This window comes from Metarhizium acridum, assembly GCF_019434415.1.
Source record: "Metarhizium acridum strain ARSEF 324 chromosome Unknown scaffold_320, whole genome shotgun sequence".
Classification (NCBI taxonomy): domain Eukaryota; kingdom Fungi; phylum Ascomycota; class Sordariomycetes; order Hypocreales; family Clavicipitaceae; genus Metarhizium; species Metarhizium acridum.
In genome coordinates this window covers 795,413-815,027 of record NW_027094027.1, presented here as the reverse complement: position 1 = coordinate 815,027, position 19,615 = coordinate 795,413, and the positions used below count along the sequence as shown (strand labels likewise).

At 51.1% G+C, this 19,615-nt stretch overlaps 4 protein-coding genes across 4 annotated transcripts; 3 read left to right on the top strand and 1 right to left on the bottom strand.

The window, feature by feature from the left end:
• The first annotated feature begins 80 nt into the window (after positions 1-80).
• J3458_014520 (uncharacterized protein) lies at positions 81-620 on the top strand. The gene has a single exon (XM_066120605.1). The coding sequence runs from the start codon at positions 151-153 to the stop codon at positions 586-588; it is 438 nt and encodes a 145-aa protein (XP_065974440.1). The 5' UTR covers positions 81-150; the 3' UTR covers positions 589-620.
• Positions 621-2,272: 1,652 nt separating this feature from the next.
• On the top strand, positions 2,273-5,876 carry J3458_014519 (uncharacterized protein). The gene is made up of 2 exons (XM_007816450.2): positions 2,273-3,457; positions 3,561-5,876. The coding sequence occupies exons 1-2, from the start codon at positions 3,268-3,270 to the stop codon at positions 5,030-5,032; spliced, it is 1,662 nt and encodes a 553-aa protein (XP_007814641.2). The 5' UTR covers positions 2,273-3,267; the 3' UTR covers positions 5,033-5,876.
• A 3,485-nt stretch (positions 5,877-9,361) lies between these two features.
• On the bottom strand, positions 9,362-10,458 carry J3458_014518 (uncharacterized protein). Its single transcript, XM_066120604.1, has 2 exons — positions 9,704-10,458; positions 9,362-9,619 (listed from the first exon to the last, which is right to left on the bottom strand). Exons 1-2 carry the CDS (start codon positions 9,808-9,810, stop codon positions 9,385-9,387), a joined length of 342 nt encoding a protein of 113 aa, XP_065974439.1. The 5' UTR covers positions 9,811-10,458; the 3' UTR covers positions 9,362-9,384.
• Positions 10,459-15,064: 4,606 nt separating this feature from the next.
• On the top strand, positions 15,065-18,463 carry J3458_014517 (uncharacterized protein). Its single transcript, XM_007816448.2, has 2 exons — positions 15,065-15,798; positions 15,880-18,463. Exons 1-2 carry the CDS (start codon positions 15,648-15,650, stop codon positions 17,523-17,525), a joined length of 1,797 nt encoding a protein of 598 aa, XP_007814639.2. The 5' UTR covers positions 15,065-15,647; the 3' UTR covers positions 17,526-18,463.
• The last annotated feature ends 1,152 nt before the right edge of the window (positions 18,464-19,615 follow it).

Here is a 19,615-nt window from a genome sequence, read left to right as displayed (position 1 = left end):
TGGTCTGTCAAAAGGCGGTTTAGCGATTTACCCCCGGAGCGCAGCATGCTAGGCTAAAATATTCTCCTACGGTATGTCACCTCGTGGCCTCCGTTTCGTCATGTCTTGCTCCTGGGACATTGATTGACCGTCTTTGCCCCTCACACTTGTATGTTCACTCTGGGGCTGAATGTTGATCCGGACCTAAGCTGGCCCATGTTTTGTTGTTTTTGCTGGTCTGGCCTCATGGCTGGGTCTCGGGAAGGATCTCGAAGCAAGCTGCTGTCTCATAGATGGCTTGGATCAAGTAGTACCGGAACGCCCATCCGCAGGACCTTGAAAGAAAAGAGTGGACAGTCTCTCGTGCCAGTCCCCGTCTTGAAATTGTACATAGTTTTGGCTGTAGCCATTGCCGCAGGAACAGGCGGGAGCTGTCGGAGTGGTATAACACTTCTCGGAACGGGATGCTACATGCAAGATGGATGGATGGAATACGCCTTGGATGCCTTTTTTCCCTCTGCTTGCATCCCATGCTTTGTCATTCCGGAAATGCCGGTGTCCGGCACAGCGGTATCAAGAGCCCAGGGGGGCGCAGACACGCAAGAATGAGACACGAGGCGATGCTGCGAGCCCAATGGTCTGTCGGCTCGCAGGAGATGCCGGAAGAGCTTTGTCTCAAACTCAACTACTGACAGAATTAAAAATAAATTTGGTCCCCAAAAAAAAAAAAAAAGGGGGGGGGGGGTGACGGAGTAACAATGGAGTAATTACGAACAGAGGGAACGGAGTACCAGACAGACTCCATGTGAGAAAAAAATGTGAGCAAATGGCCTTGTCAGACAAGCATGCCCCATGGCCTCTTCCTTTTTTTAACCCCTTCAAATCAACCACCCTTGTTGCTCCCTCCCGTCCCGAGCAGATGGCTGCCCGTGGCCCTTGGGGCTTAAACAGGGGTTTAAACAGGTGCTAGCTGTTTGTCAGCCCCCGATCCCTTGGTAGTCGTGGTTGAATACCCTCAACGGCTTTGGCTCCTGTCTGCGCCGGAGCAGACCTCGACGCGGCCGTCTTTTGCCTCGTGCGGCCCCCAAGCACCCATCACGTCTCGTTGGTAATCTCCTCGATATGGTCGGCATGCCAGTGTCTGTTGTTGTATTTAGTCCCGTGTGTGAGGAACGAAGCCGGGAGGTGCAACATTTCTCGGTATTGTGTTGCGCAAGTCTGCAGGAAGCATGAGTCTCCCCACGCAACAACAGGACGCTTTGGGACAGCCACATAACTACGGGGTAAAGACCATGGGGTGGAAAGCTTAATATCAAAGCCTGTGTGAGCTCACAAGCGCGCGCGCGTCTGTCAATGTCACAATGTTGCCGGATGGCCTCCCTCGGGTCCAAGGTCCAGTAGTGACGAGAGAGGGGGGGAGAGAAGAAAGAAATAAAAATAAAATAAATCGCATATTCAACAAGTCGACTTCAGCTTTTCCTCATCTGCCGCCCCTACACCATAGGGCGACTTCTTGGCCGCCAAGCTGTTCTCTGGTCAGATAAGCGCTGGTATTGCTGAACCGTGAGTTGCGTGATGCTTCTTCGTCGTGCCATCGTCAACTCACACGCCCCCCCTCTACAAAGACTCTGCAGGGTCGTCGACCTCGACCCTTGATCAGTCCCACATCCTTCTCCGAGTCCCTGGCTTTTCAGCCTGCAGCTATCGCCACATCAATTTTTGTCTTCGGGAGCTTGGGACGTGGACTGGTTGCTTCTCCCGCTTGGTTGGCCATCTGCCCAATACCACCGAATCCCAGCGACTTGGGAGTTGGTTGCAGGCATCATCACCAAACCTCACGCAGTAAGTGGTGTAAGAGCACCAGAGAGCCTGTCAAGGTGGAACCCGCCCCAATCTTCTTGTTCACCGTTGCTTTTGTCTCAAACCCTTCTCCTGATAAGAGGCAATGGAGAAAGAGACAGCGACGCCTGACGCCACAAAAGCCGCTTGTTGGCTGAGGTACTCGGTACGGCAAGTGTCGCGTAGTATCGTGACGGAGCACCGAGTCACTACGTACTCCATGTCCGTACTCGGTTGCTTATAAGTCGACAAGCACACCAACACCAACCATGTACCCGTACAAAACAAACTACGGAGAATTAGCCGAGAGCTAGCCGTCCATGGTATTTGCCCCATACTTGCCCGGTATGGTAGGAACTTGCCACTCCCCCATGGTAAACCGGGCTGGAAGCTAACCTAGTTCGAGTCTTCGGTACTTTTCCAGGTTCGTCCCCGTGCCAGACCACCTGATTTTGACGGTTGCTCACTTGGTTCCATCACCTCGCACCGAACCCAACATGTCCATACGCTGTGTCCCCGTACCGGGTCGTCTTGTAGAATATGACCACCACTGCTTATCAGGTCCTGATGGCCAGGAAAGGAGACGCAAGACGCAAGATGCAAGACGCACTCCCCCCTTCTCCACTTGCAGTAAAACCTCGATGCTTCAGCAGCCCGCACCGCCGCACGGCACAGGCCCATGACTCCATGAGCATCCGTGGTAGTAGTTGGTTTGTTCCTACCAGTGGACATCTGGACATCTGGACCTCTGGACATCTGGACCTCTGGACATCTGTTGCCCTTCTCCCGCCGAGTGCCATAGATTCTTTCCGAGCACATGGCTCAGCGCCGCTCTGGCATTCTAAGTTATCACTCTATTTCAATGCCTGCCGAGACCCTCGCCTTTCTCACTTTCCCGGGCCATTGGCCGTCCCTCCAAGAGCTGACGCCTCTCTTCCGCATCAGAAGTAGCTCGTCCCGATCTTAAGCCACGCGACAAACCATAAAGACTCTGGTCTTCCCGCCCCCTTCCATCTATTCTGCAAATTTGGTCAATTCCCTCTCGTCTGTTTGTCAACAACAAGTATAACCCAAGACTCGTATACATAAGTCTATATACACACAAGACCTGCTCTAGACCGAGTCTTTTGACGACTATAAACCACCGTCTCTACAAAAGCAGAAGAGCAAATCTCCATCACCACAGTACCTAAATCTCACCTCGTTTTCTTTCTCCGTTTGTCCTTCACATCACGATAATATATGATACTACCACCGTTTCTGTTCATGGTGCTGTACAGACAGCTCCATCATCTTACAAGGCCGCTCCAGTCTTGAACAGGTCCCCCCATACAGGTCCTGTGGTCCTGTAGTAACCGGGCTGCCCCCGGTCCCATTAGCTAAGACCTGTCTTATTATTTCTCTATACACTCCAACGAAGCTCGCACCTGGATCTGGATCTGGACGGCCATGATTATGTCCCCGGCCTCGAGCCCGCCTTCCATGATGACCCCGGAGTCGGATACAGGAAGTCCCTTATCCACGTCGCCATCTATCCAAGGTTACGATCCTCGAGCCATAATCCGTCAGTTGCTGGAAAAGTACACCAAGGAAGACATAAACCGACTAGTGGAGGAGGAGTCATGTGTAAGCCCATCTGGTACGTCTGCACGCCTTCTTACTTTGTTAAACTTCCTTTCCACAAAGCACGGGGAGCCTGGAATCTGGAAGCTCGGGAACCTGACACTTTGTTTACTATATAGCACAAGGCCAGCTGTCAGAGGGAGTGTTTCCCGTGCCTCTTCTTGGCTCGGACAGAGACAGCATGCCGAGCCGGCCCATACATCAAAGCCATGGCCAAGGCACAAAGCCCAGCCACTCGCTCTCAAGCAATGCATCGTCACAGAGGTCACGACGACAATCCACCACCGACCGTGGGACCGCAGTTGTATCCATGACACACAGGCTTGACTATGCTTGCGGGTTCTGCGCCGAGGAAAACATACGAAAGACGTGCACCCGTCGAAACGACCTCAGGCGGCACATTGAGAACTTCCACAACAGCAATGCTGTGTGGTTTTGCCAGCACCCCGGATGTCGAGTGGCCTACGACTGGCAAACAGCTTACCAGAACCACCTCCGAACTGCACACGGGCGATCACACATGAACGTCGACGAGGCCAAGGTGAAGCTGTGCCCCCAAACAGTATTTGCTTGCGGGTTCGAGAACTGCCCCCAAGTATTTGAAGCCCCCCACGAAGACGACACTGCGGCGACCCTGAAGGAGTACTCGGGCCACATTGTCAAGCACTTTGAGGAAGGGTCCAACGGCGGCCGCTGGTCCTACTCGACCAGAATCCGCAATCTCTTGCGACAGCGTCAAGTTTCTGCCTTTTGGGACAAGGCGTGGCCGGACATGGAGAGGCCTCAGCTTCAATGGGAGCCCCAGTCAAGTATGGCTGCTCGGAAAACCCTCGAGGCCGGCCACGTCGAAAACCTGCCCTTCCTGGTCCGCCTCATCATCATGCTGGGATCCAACCCGGGGGATCTGAGCAACTTGGAAGGCAAGCTCGAGCCCCCGGTACGGAGGAGATGCCCCAAGGCGCAGTACCAGCAGCACCGGCTGTCGTTTGACGCCCACGCGCAAAGCCCCCAGCTTGCCGTGGAACGGGATATGGGCCAGTTCAAAGTCTCTGGGGGCGTCGGGGTCGAACATGGACTGTACGCCGACATCCAGCCGGGCCACCATGTGCCTCGCCCGATTGAGCTAGTATTTGACGCCGATCGCGCCTTGGGCCAGGGCCGCAGCCATGGCCAAGTTCAGTTCAATGACGCCGCAGCCTCCTTGCACCCGTTGACTCCACCGCAGCTGTTCTATCATGGTGGTACAGATTCGGCATTGTACCCTCAATCCTCACAGATGATATCCACAGCCATTACGGGGCAGTACATTGCTGTGGGACAAGAAGCCGAGCCGGTTGCGAACCCGGCAGCGGCGGGCTTCCACGGAATACACCAGGTGTCGAGCATTCCCGGCGCCATGGACATGGATATCAACAATGAGAGCAGCTCGCATATCAGCAACAACACCAGGCGTAGCAACTGGATGGGCAGCTATGAACACATGGGCATTCACAATTCGCTACCGGCAGATGGGTATGACATGAGCAACCCGGTAACCCCAGAGCACAGCCGTATGGCTGGCCGGTATGGTTCGCCGGCGGGATCACTGTGAAGAAGTAAAGGGTCAAGATTGGAGGCAGAAAGGGAAAGGCTCGACTGCCGTTGGTTTGCTTCGGCCCAATGGCCATGTAAGTCGGGCCATCTTGGACCGACACGTCTCCTCCATCCATCCGGGAGCACTTGAGATGCCTTGGATGGGCCGGGGTTGCAATCCCAGGTACGGGATCTCGGGAGCGTATGTACGCTGTCTGGGGTGGTATTGGACGCCATCGAGCAATTCCAGGGGGGTGCCCGTTTGATCCATGACACCCATTGATGTAACGGCCTATTGGGAAAGATGGAGCAACGGATGTGATGCGGCGCCTGAATATTGGAGGCGTCATGGTGATCAGTGCCTAGTACTGCTTGCGGAGTATTTGAACATTGAAATTAGAGTGGCGTCGGACTTGATACCCTATCATGGGAGGAGGATATGATGACGGGAGAAGCGGGATGGATGGGAGGCGAACTTGGATGTAGAAGGGGAACCAAGGGGAATACCAAAGATTAGTAAGTAAAATAGAGTCCACCAGCGCTTTTTGAAGGCTTGACATGGTGTTCCCAATGCCAGCCGCGCGATGAAGCTTCCTCCACATGTGTCCTTTCTGCCAGGATGCCACCAGACTCTTTTAGCCGGAGGCGACAGACAGGATCGATGCAGAAAAGCGGCTATTTCCGCTGGGAGCCGCCTATCTACTGGCCCCAGTTGCCAACCATTACTCGGTACAAGACGACTGCGTCGACAAGTTGACATGCAGCAAAAGCGAGTCATCAATGTCGTCAAAGTGGAACAAACTGGAATCATGTACTCTGGTGGCGTTGGCCTCTTTTGCCTCTCCCCCGGCCCTTTCGCCGCGCTGACAGATTTGATGGGAACTAGATTACCTTGGCAGGCAACATTGAACTTTCCGGAGATTGACAGCGGCTATCATGGGGGAAACTAAATAGCGCCTTTGAGCCACCAGACATGACTAGTTGACATTTGAACTCGGAGGGTGGGTGGGTGGTTGGTCGGCGGACCGACCAGGGGAGGGAAGTTGCAAGGCCACAACATGCCTGCCCTTTTCGAGTGACCATTGCGACTGGGGCTGTCTGTCTGTCTGGCACCAAGAAGAGCAGCCCAAGAGAAGCCTTCTATCGGTCCGGGTATGGTTGCGCCCTGCAAGATAAGGATGATACGTCAAGGGCCAGAAGGCCATGTGGGGCCATGCCGGCCTCCGCGGTGGAGTCCGGGGACCTCGAGGCTGAAAAAAAAAAAAAGGGTAAATGTTTTTGCACATCACTTGCGCTTTCATGACGGACAGCAAAATCAGGCTGGAGTGGCATTTTCCGGCATTTCCATGCTGAGGCCCATGCGACGGCTTGCCGTCGGCTAAACGCTTTGCCAGGCTCTGTCGAAACGCGGCTGGAGCGTCGTCGTGTACTCCGCATTCGCGGAAAGCTGGCGACCTGGCAGGACGTGGTCAGCATCTGACCTCGAGCCGGTTCAGCCCTCTCGCCGACTCGTGCCAGCCGCAGATGGTGAAGTGCAGGGCGTTTCGGCCGTGAAACTTGCACCAATGAGTCGGTTGGAGGGACGGTGGTTTCAATTTTTTTTTTCTCTTCTCTTTCTTTTTTCCAGCAGGGTCTCGAGGCGGCATGTTGTTTTGATGACATGCTCCTTTCGTCATCGCACCTTTTTTGACGCCGTCTGGTGCCACCAGAGCGATTTGTTTGGAAACCGAGCTGATTGTGGCGCTGCGAAATCCCGTCGGAACATTTATCGTGCCCACCCCCAGCCATCCATCTGAATACATGGCCCAGTGCGACTTGACGCCGAGATGTTTTTGGCGGGGCAGCCGCTTACTACGTTCAGTCGTGGGAATGTCGGCCCGCGTACGGAGTACCGCTACTTGGAACCTCCAGTCGGCAGATTATACCTGATCCGGACAGGAGCACGTCTGTGCAAACTGATGGGCTGTATTCTTTGTTTCTTGAGTCGACGCAGCAATAGATGGTTTGGGACCTTGTGCCATGCTGCTTCGAGACGGAAATGTGTCTGCGCAGGTCAGCCGCCTCGTGTAATACCATCCACGATGATTGCAGGGACGCGAAACGTGGTGATGGCAAATGTTCCTTGATCGAGAGACATGGAACAAGATGACAATAATAAAATAGAATGCAACGCAAGCTCAAACACCAAACACCCACTGTTGCCACTCTTGGTAACACGCCAAAAACTACATCTGTATATAACCCACCTGTCAACCGACTATAGAGTTTGCATGTCCGATGCTAGCCTCGTTTATTCCAACAAACACAAGGCCTCAAGGCTGATTATAAAGAGGCGTCAACTGGTGGGATTCCACAGCGGGGGCAAATGGCGGTTGCGCCTGCTGGAGCCGGCCACCCTCATTTCAAAGTTCCACCCAGCGCCATCAGTACCAGACATTCGATGAGGAATTCAACCAGCCTATTGCAACCAGTTTGAACTGTTCTAGAGATTCTTCTAGCAATCACGCTTCACGCATCCCAGCTGTTGCCGGAACTTGGAGCCTCTCGTCGAGTCACCTGCCTGCTCTTCACATGCACACAGCCGGCCATTTTTGCTGCTTTTTATATTGCCACTCTCTGCAAGCCATGCGGTGGCGTCACTCGCCTGATTGTCAGAGGATATTCACATTTGCACCCTTGGTGAACTGCCTCGGTGTGAGGCGGATGCCGGGAATTGCTGTTTCTGGTCGCTCTCGACACTGCCTGTGGCTGCTCTATTACATCAATCATGTTTCTTCCAAGCGTCACTTGAGATGTGTCTGCTGTTGGTTGTCAATGCCTTATTTGTAGGTTCTGCCAGGGCCATTATTTTATAAACTTGACCCTGCTTTTTTCATCAATCGCCGCCAGCGTCCAGGTCGAGGGCGATATATTAACAGGCACCAAATAGTTGAAAGAAGAGGGAGGAGGAGGAGGAGAAGAAGAAGAAATATAAGCCAGGAAACGGAATTTTCCACAGAGAAAGTGACAGTCTTTTTTTCGACAATTTTCCTCGCGCCAATCCCTGGCAACCTCTTCGGGATCAACAGCTACTCCAGACACCATCCTGGTCAGCCAACCAGAAAGAAACGAAGAAAGTCTTACCGAGAATACGCTGAATACTCTCTGATACGGGTTCCTCACGAGGGGAGTCGCACTTGACAAGATTGTACGTTTGTCTGTATGATGAATCGCCGCCGTACGGTTATGAACACATCCCACGTGCTTTCAGCTGCTGGCCGCTGCGGGTATCAAGCCACTGATCCTTGCAAAGCAGTAAGTTCCCTCAGCTGCAGCTGAGCTCTCGGTGGAAAGCCTCATCAATAAATACGCTTCGAGGTCGCTTGTAGACACGATCAAATCGCTCTTGATAGACCGGGGCCATCTTGAAACCAGCTGAGAAACCCACTGCAATGCAAGCCACCATTACATCAAAGACAAGGTGTATCCCGCCTGCTGTGTTCCCATCATAGGGGGCGGGGGGGATGTAGGACAAAATGTGTGAACTATGGTTGTACTCTGGAACTTCCATCGTAACAGACTCGAAAATTACACACCACACGGGGCAGGCCGGGGTCCAATCCAGGTGATCAGTGAAGAATCCTGCTGCAGCCAGGTTTCGGATTACCGCCTCAGACACACACACACATACACATACTCGCTCTCTCTGTGCGTGTGTGTGTTTCTCTTTTTTTTCTTTCTCCCACCAAATGCGGGTGAGGAAGGGTATGCGTCGTTCCCATGTATTCGTGTACTACGGCGAGATACGAAGCGAGTTTGCAACAGCCAGTTTGCCCAGAGAAAATAGTTCTGACTCTAGCTGTCAGCATTATCAAGTGGCAAATCTCACATCATACAACGGTAGCGAAAATCTAGACCTGGAGTAAAGGTATCAAAAAACGAACTGCTCCGGCTCAACCGACGACTGAAAACATTGACTCCTGCGAGGACTTGCGTCAGGTCCGATCCCTGGCTTCGGCACCTTGGGTTCCTATCAAATGGCCGAGCAGAACTGCAAAGAGGTGTATTTTGCCCTCAATTTGCACCCTGTGGTTCTTGTTGGCTTTATAATATATATTACTGTACTATATATTACTGCATATGCCGAGTGCTTTGGCCAACGTTATCATCTAGGCTCTATGATGCGCCAGCCATGCCGCACACCCTGCATTGCTGGTAAGAGATGACTGAATAGTGGGTTGAGGTGAAAGAAAAAGAAGAATGCTTTGGTGAGCCCATGAAACATTGCACCATCTCACCCCTTTTTTTTGGCTCCAACAGCCACTGTTGGTCATCACATGCAAGTTAGGCCAAATCACGAGTATTCGCCATTAAACTGTCCTCTAGGCTGGTCTATCCAGTGCGGCCCATTTCCTTTGGCCAGTCTTCTGCTTTTGCGGCCAACTCAATATCACTCCGGTCCAATTTCGACGCCTGCATATCCTGAGCGAATATCCTGTTGGGGTACAACCTCGCAAATGTCGTCTGAATGCCCCTCCAAGTATACGGCGCCGCTCGTTTTGTATCCGAGGGTGAAGGAGAGCCGCCACGTGCAGACGAGCATTGTCCTGCACGTCGACGTGGAAATCTGTAATCAAGAGTCTTGGTTGTCACTGGTTGCTACGGCCAGACCTCCCCCCCTCCCCCCTTTCTTTCAAACCAGGCGACTTACACTGGTGCAGCGCTACGAGTAGCCTCCATGTTTCCCTTGTAAATTGCCTCGATAAGCCCCGATGTAGACGGGTGGCCCTGATTCACCGGGTCAAGACTTGGAACCATGTTCACGCCCGGCAGAGCTCACCCGTCTTTTGGTCAGCCCACGATGATGCCGTCTAATGAATGAAAACAAAAAGGGCAGGGGGCATTCTCGACTTGCCTGTGTTTAAAGTGAACCTGGGCAGTTCCTCCCTGTACCACCGCCACAGCTCCCTCTCGCACTGCGTCTTGCTGGCCGCGTAGACAGAGAATCCTCGCTCAGGGTTGTACGGCGGGGGGCCCCCAAGCTCGAGCAACTGCTTCGTCGTTCCACGCATCCTTTCCGATTTCAGCGCCAGACTCCGGGCATCGGGCTTGCCGCGGCTGCACAGGAGGATGTGAGGGCAAATCTCTTGATATCGGCATGCTTGGCGGCAGCCCTGGCTAGGTTCATGGTGGCCATTATCATCGGCGGAGTCACCTTGTTCGGGTCACAGTCAAATGTCATGTCAGAGGCCGCATGGACAAGACCCGAGATGCCTAGAGCATCGTTGGCCTTTGTTAACGGTCCACTGGTGGTAGTCGGGTTTGCTTCCAAGGGGGTGTTGCTGGGAAAAAAGTAGGCAGCGTAGCTTGAAGGGCAGAGTCCAAGGCCCCTTTCTGTGCTAGATGCGGAACAGAAACCAATTCAAATGCCCCAAGGCCATATTTTTGCTCAAACAAGGCCGCGACCCACGCGTTCTTGACGGCGTCTCGTTCAATGCTCTCTTATTTGATGGGTTTATATGGCTGATTGGTGAGTGGTTGGTCGTCGATGCAAAGCAGCAATGATGTTTGAATCGAAAGTATGTGACTGTTTCACAAGGTCCATGTATATTTTTGTCTTCCACCTTGCTGGATTACAATTGCAGCTTTTGTTTCGATTGAGTAGGAAAAAGTTACTTTTAATCAACATGCTTCTTTCGAGGGCAGCTGAAATGAGCTAGGTGCTGCGTATCAATGGTGGACCAGCAACTGTTTAATCTTGATGTAGCGCTACTCCAAGGTTAGTTGTATAAGGATCCGAACCAATGCCAATTGTTAAGCGGGATGCTACATGCAAATACAAAACTGCCTTGGAAATGGGCGTGGATAGTTGGCGCCAACCCCTCGTTGGTCGCATTGCAAGCAATTGCCTGACTGCGACAAGGAAAGTCGACATGCACCATGGTGCGAATTTTCACAAGCTTAACTCACCCGAATCATGACGGAGTACGACTTGGTTTGAGGAGCGTTTTCCCCTGGGACGGGGGCCTCCTATAAGCCATTGATGGCTGCTTTTTGTCCGCGCCCTAATTACCTAGTAGCCACCCTAGACCAGCTCCGGGTCGTTGTGCGGCGATGCATCTCAGGGTGCAGTCAATCAATGTGCATGGCAGCAGCGCACAAATAATTCCATCAAAGAGCAACTTCATCATGATGGCGACGCACGGTGATTGTGCCATCACGCCCAGTCTTGAATGATACCAATAGCAAAAAAACAAAGGCAATTAGCCAACCTCATTGGTCGTCAGCCCACCCTCAGAACCGGAACATTTGGAGACGGGATAGGTCTGATGCGCTCCCACACCATCCAACGGCTGCAGAGCGCAGCGGGTTGGCGTTTACGAGTCGGCTTGTCAAGTTTCGTTCCCCGAGTCATCTGCAGAGAAAACGACGGCGTCACATGCAATGTTTCACTGGCATATTGCGTGGCTTAGGAAATGAACAGCGCGGGCCTTCTCACACGGTTGGGGAAAGCTTCCAGAAAAATGTAAGACGGAGCCACGTGGCGATACTTGGGTTTATTGAACGGCTTGAACGGCTTGATAACGTGCATCAGAGTCCGTTCTCAATGGGGTATCGTGCTCCGGTTTGGCGCGCTGCCGCATGTCGGGGACTGCATGGGGCGAAACAATGCAGGTACGACAAGGACCACACACTATCGTCTTGACACTCTGGAACGATGCGTCCAGTCTAAATCGGACAAGTCTCGAGGAACCGACCCGAGTTGCCATAATCTTGGAACCATCTCATCACCTCGTCACCCAAGGCGCTCGGCTCCACTGACGGGGACGATATACCAATATCACGGAATACATTTATAATTAGAATACAAGTTGTTCGTCGTTGGGGATGACAAATCTCGTCTGGCTTAGTATATCACTCATGAATCTCGATTACAGCCGCGGTGATCACTGAGTCGGAGAGTGTTGCATATTGACTGACATGCCCCTTCCTTCAACAACAAGATGTTTGAATAGTCGAGCTGATTACAGACCAGCCCCGTCATCTGTCAGCAGCCATTTTTGATCCCGTAGGCACTGTGGACGGTGCCTCAGCTGGCTTGGCTTCCAGTTGGCGACTACGTGCTGGAGGCAGCAGACTGCATAGATTTGGCTGACAAGTAGCTCTTGTCGGACTGGGATATTGCAACGGCGTCCGTCATGTGTACTCCGTAAAGGGGAGAGAAAAGTGCTCTCTGCCCCGGCAACCTGCCACTCGCCATCACGCCTCACCCCTGCGTGTCGTGAGCCAGGGCCGTAACGGATAAAACGGCGTTGCCGATGCCAGACTAGGGCAGCCATTTTCTAGAAGAACAGTACGGAGCCCATGGAGCCGAGCCCATGGAGCATAGTCTCCGGAAACTCAATTCATGACAGCAGTGGGCATTCAGATATTGTGCTTTCGTACGGAGTAGCGACTCCAAATTCGTGAATGCGCTGCTTCTGCCGGAAAGGTGCCCTCACGCGGGACTTGACGGCAAGACGGCACCTGGGGCTGAGTGTGCATGACATATGGGGACGCAGCCACATGGCCTGGCTTGGCCATTGGCGGAAACCGCTGTTTATAGTAGTACAATTATGCCGCGGTGCATTTGTCCTCATCTTTCGTTTCGCATACTATAATGCCATGGTAATATGGAGTGAGGCTGTGGGAGCGAAAATGGGTTCATCGGCAGCCAAGGGTCAGCAGCGTACATGAACGGAGTACGAGAGACTGAGTTTTTCTTTCTGTTGCCAGTTATTGATTCCTGTCCTCGCATGCTCACTCAAACCCACCAGCCCCATGGCGGTGGTGTGGCAGATAAGAACTCAGGTTCCATTGTAAATGGGGACCAGACATTGATAGAACCCCTCGCTTGGCCATGTTCCGTACCGAGTGTTTTGCTGAGTACGGAGAACGGAGCATCTGTCGACTGGACTTCCCTGGCAGTTCATGACTCCATCGTATTGTACGGACTACGTCCGGATTGAACGGTAGTTGTGTTTCTGAACCATGCAAGCCCGCATTTGTCTCGCCATCATTTCACCATCACACACAGTGACTCGCATTACCGACTTAATATGATGACTCGCTCTCTGGAGAGCACCTGGAGAGCATTAGATAATTGCAAGATAATAACATTGAAGTTTTAGTGTCCCAGCGCATACTTTGTTCCCGATCGTCTTTCAAATGACAAGATGAGGGTGCCCGAATTGTGGGTCAGCATCTACGTTATCTACCAGACTCTGTATTCAAGACGGTTGGTTACTTTCTGACCTGGTTTGATTTACACCCCGGACTCTTCAATGCGGTGCGAGGCCACAGCACAGCCAGAATGTAAATTGACATATCCTCAATGTGTGTGCACTCTTTCAGGGTAAACTCGAGACGTTTTCGGCCCGTTGGGGAAAGATTGTGAGAATGCAATCTTGGCATGAGAGTGTTTGTGCAGTAAAGTTTGCAAGGAATCAAGTTGTCTGAACTACCTACCTCCGGTAATTTAACCCGACCCCGACACTGCCATCGACTGCGACGTTGACGAAAGAGACGATGCAACGGTGTGCGTCCCCATTCCCGTTGTTAGTCACTCTGGTAGAGCGTGCAACCCGGGATGACTGGTCTATGCGCATCTCTAGGAGTGAAGTGTCGGAAGTTTTCATTCGGTACAGAACATGGGATTCAAGACCCTGGTTGACGATTTGAACGATTTGGACGATTCGGATCCTACTACGGAGTATCGGATACCCAGTAGTAATACGAAGTGCCTGCCATAAATGAGATAGATGTTAGTTAACTATTATTATCGTCCTGGCATCGTTTGAACCCCAATCGATTCCTGCAGGCTGTCTCGACGAGGTTCATGCCCGGCTGCCTGATGCTTGCTCGCTCCCGCGTACCTGCGTGCACATCTGCCTGGGCAAAGCAGGACCTGGGTACCTAGGTACCTAGGTAGGTACCAACGTAGCCTCCTGCCTCCAGTGTTTCGCACCTGCCCAAATCCGTCTGCCCAATAGCCCGCTCCCTCACATGTTTTTGTCTCAATCTCCCCTCTTCTGCGAGTTGGGGGCTGGAGACGACGAAACGACTACCATAATATACCACCACCAAAAACTCTCAGGATCCCGCAAGATAAAGGCCCGCATAATGGCAATTATCACTTGAAGACACCATGCAATCAACCATTCCAGCCGTGCCGTGCTTGATGACCAACCGCCACTTCTGCTCTCGTCATTGCGATGGGGTCTGACAGCCCGTGGCTCCCGCCATCCCGCCATCCCTCCATTCCTCGCCTTCTAGAAAAACGGCAGAAGCACCAAGCGGCCAGCCCTGCCAGGGCTGGGCATTCTTTTCTCCAATCTTTTACCCAAAGGGCTTTGCTAAAGAACGCCATGCACCACGCTGGGTTCACTGCAGGGAGGGATCGACAAGGGTGGCTCACAGCTAATCTTACTTTGCCAGTCCAACGTGACCATACGACGACCCGAGACACCTCGTGGTTGGCTGTCGGCGACTCCAGACGGAGAAAAGCCAGGACCAATTTGGCGTGCAATACCGGTCGCTGGTCCATGCTTCTAGTCGGGCTCCCTCGACATTCCCAAATGGGGGCGGCTTTTGCAATCAGCTTCTACGCACTGATTGAGCGTAGCGGGTGTCGCGACGTGGGGTTGTCTGCAACCAAGGCGTTTCAGAATGCGTTGAGACTGCGGTGAGAAATGAGGCCGTTCCTGAAACGGCCGCCCCTGTTGGTCTGCCACTGGTCTGCGAGTGGTCTGCGACAAGGGTCCCATGGCACCAATGGCTTGATGACCCCTGGGTCAACCTCTTCGTCAACACACGCAACTCTAAGAAACAAAAAAAGACCCAGGACCGAGGATCCAGGGTCTATGCCTGCTGCCAAGGGGGGGGGGTAATCCTCTTGCTGGGTGGAGGGTAAAGAACAAGAATGGGGCTCCGGTTGGCTTGTTGGAACCTGTCTGGTGTCAACCGATGACAGGCCTGAAGTGTACTATTTCATATTGCCTACGGAAACTTGGACCTTCTCCGAGATCTTCTAGAAGCTCGCTGCCCCAGCTTCTCTGCTTTCTCATGCCACTCCTGCCCACCCTTTCTCTTTGCTATTTGCATCCATGTTGAGACCTGGTTTTACCATCCCAAATAACATCGCGACAGTATAAGATATCAACTGTTGGATATAATTTGGAAGTGTTTGTGGCACATCCAGCACATCCCGCCTTAGAGTCGAACAAGATCACAAACTCAACCCTGCGCCCGTTTGGAACTTGCTTTTATACACGTCTCTCTTTGGCCTGCCTGCCTGCTTTACGTCCGTCTCTGCTTCATCGCGTGCTCGAGACTGGACTTCAAAATCATTCGCCCTCAACATCTCTCTCTCTCCCAGCCTCTCTTCAGTCACAGCGCCTCTGCGCGCGGGGGTGAGAGGCGGCGGTCAAGCCAAGGCTTCGTTCTGGAGGGAGCTTTGGACTTGAACACTTTGGGGAACATCACCGGCGACGACATAAACCGAATGAACCTTCCGTTGTCGATACATCACAATTACTTTTGGCATTGGCGCTTAACACGACGTTTCATTTGAGTGATTTTGGCTTCGGCACATCCAACTGCCACGACACTCAGCCATGTTTCCGTACCAGAGCCAAACACACCAAACACATGATGACGCCAACGTACGACCATTGACAGATGAAGACCAACAGCAGCTCTTGCGATTGGTCCAGCGATATGGAATACCCAGCCTTCTCTGCGCTTTGACAGGGTCACCATCGTCATGTAAGTTTCCTTGACGCGTAAAAGAAAGGAAGTCCCTGTTCAATTCAACGCCAAGCAGACAAGCTGACTTAGCTGATGTAGCTGGGGCGTCCACATTCTCAGCAAGCACACTTCTTAGTAGCATCAGCGCGCCCTCTTTGGCCTGGACTGGTTCAGATGTATCTCACTGCAGGTCGGACGATGCTTCTATCAACACCCAATACACTTGGCCTGACGTGTCCCACGATATGCAGCCGATGCATGATCCGGAACCCACCAAAATTAGCGAGCGATCTTGGTTGGATTCACCAGCCGCTGACCCCGTACCGCTCCCGCCGAATGATGTGACTTCCCATCCGTCTCCGCCTTTGGTTGCTCCTACTTCGAAGAAGTATCAATGCCCGATGTGCTTTCTTGACAACAGCCCTGTGGGCTTTGGACGCAAAAGCGACTTTAAGAAGCATCTGCACAACTTCCACGGTGCTGATGTTATCTGGATCTGCCGCACCAAGGGCTGTCATCTTTCCTTCTCTACTGAGAGAGCGTATAGCACTCATGCCAAAGAGGCACATAGAGTGAAAGCTTTGCCGAATAGCACAGCACGAACAGAGCTATGTACCCAGCTTGTCTTTTCGTGTGGGTTTGCCGCTTGTAAAGATCGTTTGTTTGAATCGCAATCGGCTGAAGACGCCTCTGCAACGCGGGACAAGCACTTTGAACACATCGCCAAACACTTCGAGGACGGGTTTGACGTCAAGGATTGGGAATACAAAGTACTGATTCAAAATTTGATGAGACAGCCACAAGTTAAATCCACCTGGAAGACCTGTATATGGCCCAAAGAGAAGCGACAGGGGTTACATTGGCGGCCACGGTCATCAGGGGATCTTAAACGGATGCTTGAATGCCGTCACCTTGGGAATGATATTTCCAACCTGGTTCGGCTGGCCTTTATTCTGGGCACAGCTCCCTTCACGTCTCCAGTCACGCCTCCACCAGCAGAAATCGACATATACTTTCAACTTCCTTACCGAAATCAGTGTCTGATTAACTCCCCCGGACACAACGCTGCCAATGCAGCAAGCCCCAAGCCCGACGATGACACTTCTTCGATCCTAACCACGACGAAACGCCGATCAAGCCGCTCAAGCATATCCCAATCTGTTTTCAGGTTACCCAGTCGAAAGGGCAAACGATCATCGCGTCCACCAACTCCCGCTAGTGTTGTCGGCCCAAGTACCACACCTGCCGGCTCTGCCGCCAGCTTTACTAGTGTACCTGTGAGCGGCCCTAACGGGAACGTTGATACCGTCATGGGTGACGACTTGCCAAGCGGCCCTCACCCTGGAACGCCCTACCCGATCCCAAACGAATCTGCCTGGCCGGCCGATGCTCCACAGTTTGCTCCCGAAGTGCAGCAAGACCTACCAAAGCAAATCAACACGCCTGTTCATGGTCCGATGATGTACGCAATGCAGATGGAGCAGAATCCTCACCAGTCTTGGTGCACTATGGAATCCTTTGACCCCTACCCTCCACAAGTTGATATTCCACATGGCCTATATGATTATGATTACACAATGAATGCGAGTCAAACGTCAACGGTTCGACCAGCAACTCCAGTTCCCCACAAGCGACCAGCTTCGTGGAACAGAGTGGTGAGCATGGAAAGTCTTCGACCAGCCAAAAAGGCAACCCCTCATGAGAGCATTCCTCCAGAAATGGTACCTACAATGCTGGGCATGTAGGAAACATCGGGAATATGGTTCTACACTCCTATTACATCCATTACTGTTTCTCATGGACACTGCTTGTTACACGGAATCTATACCCCCGCTATTTCGCAACGCTGGCACGGTTGCCGAAACCATATCGATTTACAAACATATAATCATATTTGAGACCTCTAACATGCTAATCAACAACTCTTTACAATCAATCTACCGTAATGTCGGTTAATATTGATAATTTCTTTTGGCATCCGCTTGCCTCTCGACCCTTTTTTTTTTCTCTATACAACCACTCTCTCTGTACTCCATACCCACACAGCCCAAGCATTATATATTTAGATCTATTTTCAAAAGCTAGGAGGAAGCATGTACATCTAATACGCAGTCCATCGTTGAAGCGTGGGCACCTGCATGATTTGGCATATTTCTTTTGTACCATTACACCCAGCATTGCTATTATCCATCCTTTCTGCCAGTCTTATTTCTACTCTTTTTTTTTTCTTTTTTCTTTTTTTTTCTTTGAGATACCATGGTGATCGTTCGGTCATGGGCCTGGACGCGAGACTTGCACATTAGGGATATAGTGAAGATACCAATTGAAGAGCGATAGGGGCTGTAGAACGGGGCAGGGGGGAACAATCACATTTCAGTGGTGGCTAAGGCTATGGCGACACCCTTGTATTACGGCGAATGGACAGCGATTGATAATGGCTCGAGGGTTTGAGGCTTTGGCTTTTCTTTTGAAGATTACTTAATATTGACACGTGGAACGCGTGCATTTTACTCTTGATGCCAAGTCTGTGTACGTGTGCACGAGACGGGCAAGTCAACGTGCTAAATTTCACAGTATATACAGAGTACAGAACATTATGTAGAATTCACTGGATGTGGCAACTTGGATGTATAAATGGCTCCGGTAAGTTGCTGATTGATTCCACTTACAGCACAGAGCAGCCCAAAATCGCAGCCAAAGTGGGTCACCAAGAGGCCGAGACCGCAACAACAGCGAGGGACAGATGGGAGATTTCTCAGCTATCATTTCGCAAGACGCGGCATAAAAACTATGTATGCCACTAACGATGTGCTACTTATTCAATTTAGTATGGCTCGGTCTATTCAATTGTGATGCGACACGGCAGCATAAGGAGTTGGCGTGGCCATTCTACCAAGTCACTGAAGCACACAAGATTGAGACGCTCTGTAAGTTGCCATGTGCGTAGTTCGCTATTGGCTGACAAGCAGATGACGAGCGGACCCCAGCATGATTGGATGGAGCGCGAAAGTATTGATCAATCATCTCTGGCGGCATAACTACCTACCTACAGTCGGTCCCAGTAATTCCGAAAAAAAAAATCCACTTAAAAAATAAACTTATACTTTTTAAAAATTTATATTAAATAATATATAAAAGTAAAATAAATACTAAAATTATTATTTAATAATTTAATACTTAAATATTATTTATATATATTTTTAATATTTTATATTATTTTATTTAAAGTAAAATTTAAAAATAAAAATAAGTTAAAATTTTAAGAATATTTAATTATTTTAAACTTAAATAAAATAAGAAATAAAATTTTAAAAATATTATAAAAAGAATATTTATAATTATTAAGTGTTTATTTATATATTTATAAAAGAATTTACTTTTTAATATATTATTTAATAGAATTATAAGCTTTAAAAAGTGTAAGTTTTAGTGTAAAAGTGGGCGTTTTTCGGAATTACTGCGAACCCACTGTAGGTAGGTATGCGTAACTATTGCAAATTGACGTGCATTCTACGGAGCACAAAGTATGGAGCACGACAGTAGCTGCACGGCAGTGGATGGCCCTTTTGCATCGGAGCCAGGCAAGCGAAAGCGGAGGAGATGAGAAGTTTGAGACACGTTTGACGGACAACAAGCTGCATTGATGTGGACTTTGAAACTACTACAAGTCAATGCTGGATCTGGACGCCTGATACTTCAATGTTTGCCTCGACTGTTGCTGGATCTCCCCGTGCACGAGTATCGAGTACGTAGTGCAACTAAGCCAGCCACTTGGACTTGGGTTGTAGACACTTCCGCAAAAGCCAACGTTAAAGCATTATCCAGACGTGGCCAG

What these genes read in the sequence shown, in the direction of transcription:
- J3458_014520 (XM_066120605.1), top strand. Translation starts at nt 151, where the DNA reads ATGTTCACTCTGGGGCTGAATGTTGATCCGGACCTAAGCTGGCCCATG.
- J3458_014519 (XM_007816450.2), top strand. Translation starts at nt 3,268, where the DNA reads ATGATTATGTCCCCGGCCTCGAGCCCGCCTTCCATGATGACCCCGGAG. An exon ending in GTCATGTGTAAGCCCATCTG is followed by an intron (nt 3,458 to 3,560) that starts GTACGTCTGCAC and finishes TTTACTATATAG; the next exon opens with CACAAGGCCAGCTGTCAGAG.
- J3458_014518 (XM_066120604.1), bottom strand. Translation starts at nt 9,810, where the DNA reads ATGGTTCCAAGTCTTGACCCGGTGAATCAGGGCCACCCGTCTACATCG. An exon ending in ACTCGTAGCGCTGCACCAGT is followed by an intron (nt 9,620 to 9,703) that starts GTAAGTCGCCTG and finishes TCTTGATTACAG; the next exon opens with ATTTCCACGTCGACGTGCAG.
- J3458_014517 (XM_007816448.2), top strand. Translation starts at nt 15,648, where the DNA reads ATGTTTCCGTACCAGAGCCAAACACACCAAACACATGATGACGCCAAC. An exon ending in GACAGGGTCACCATCGTCAT is followed by an intron (nt 15,799 to 15,879) that starts GTAAGTTTCCTT and finishes TAGCTGATGTAG; the next exon opens with CTGGGGCGTCCACATTCTCA.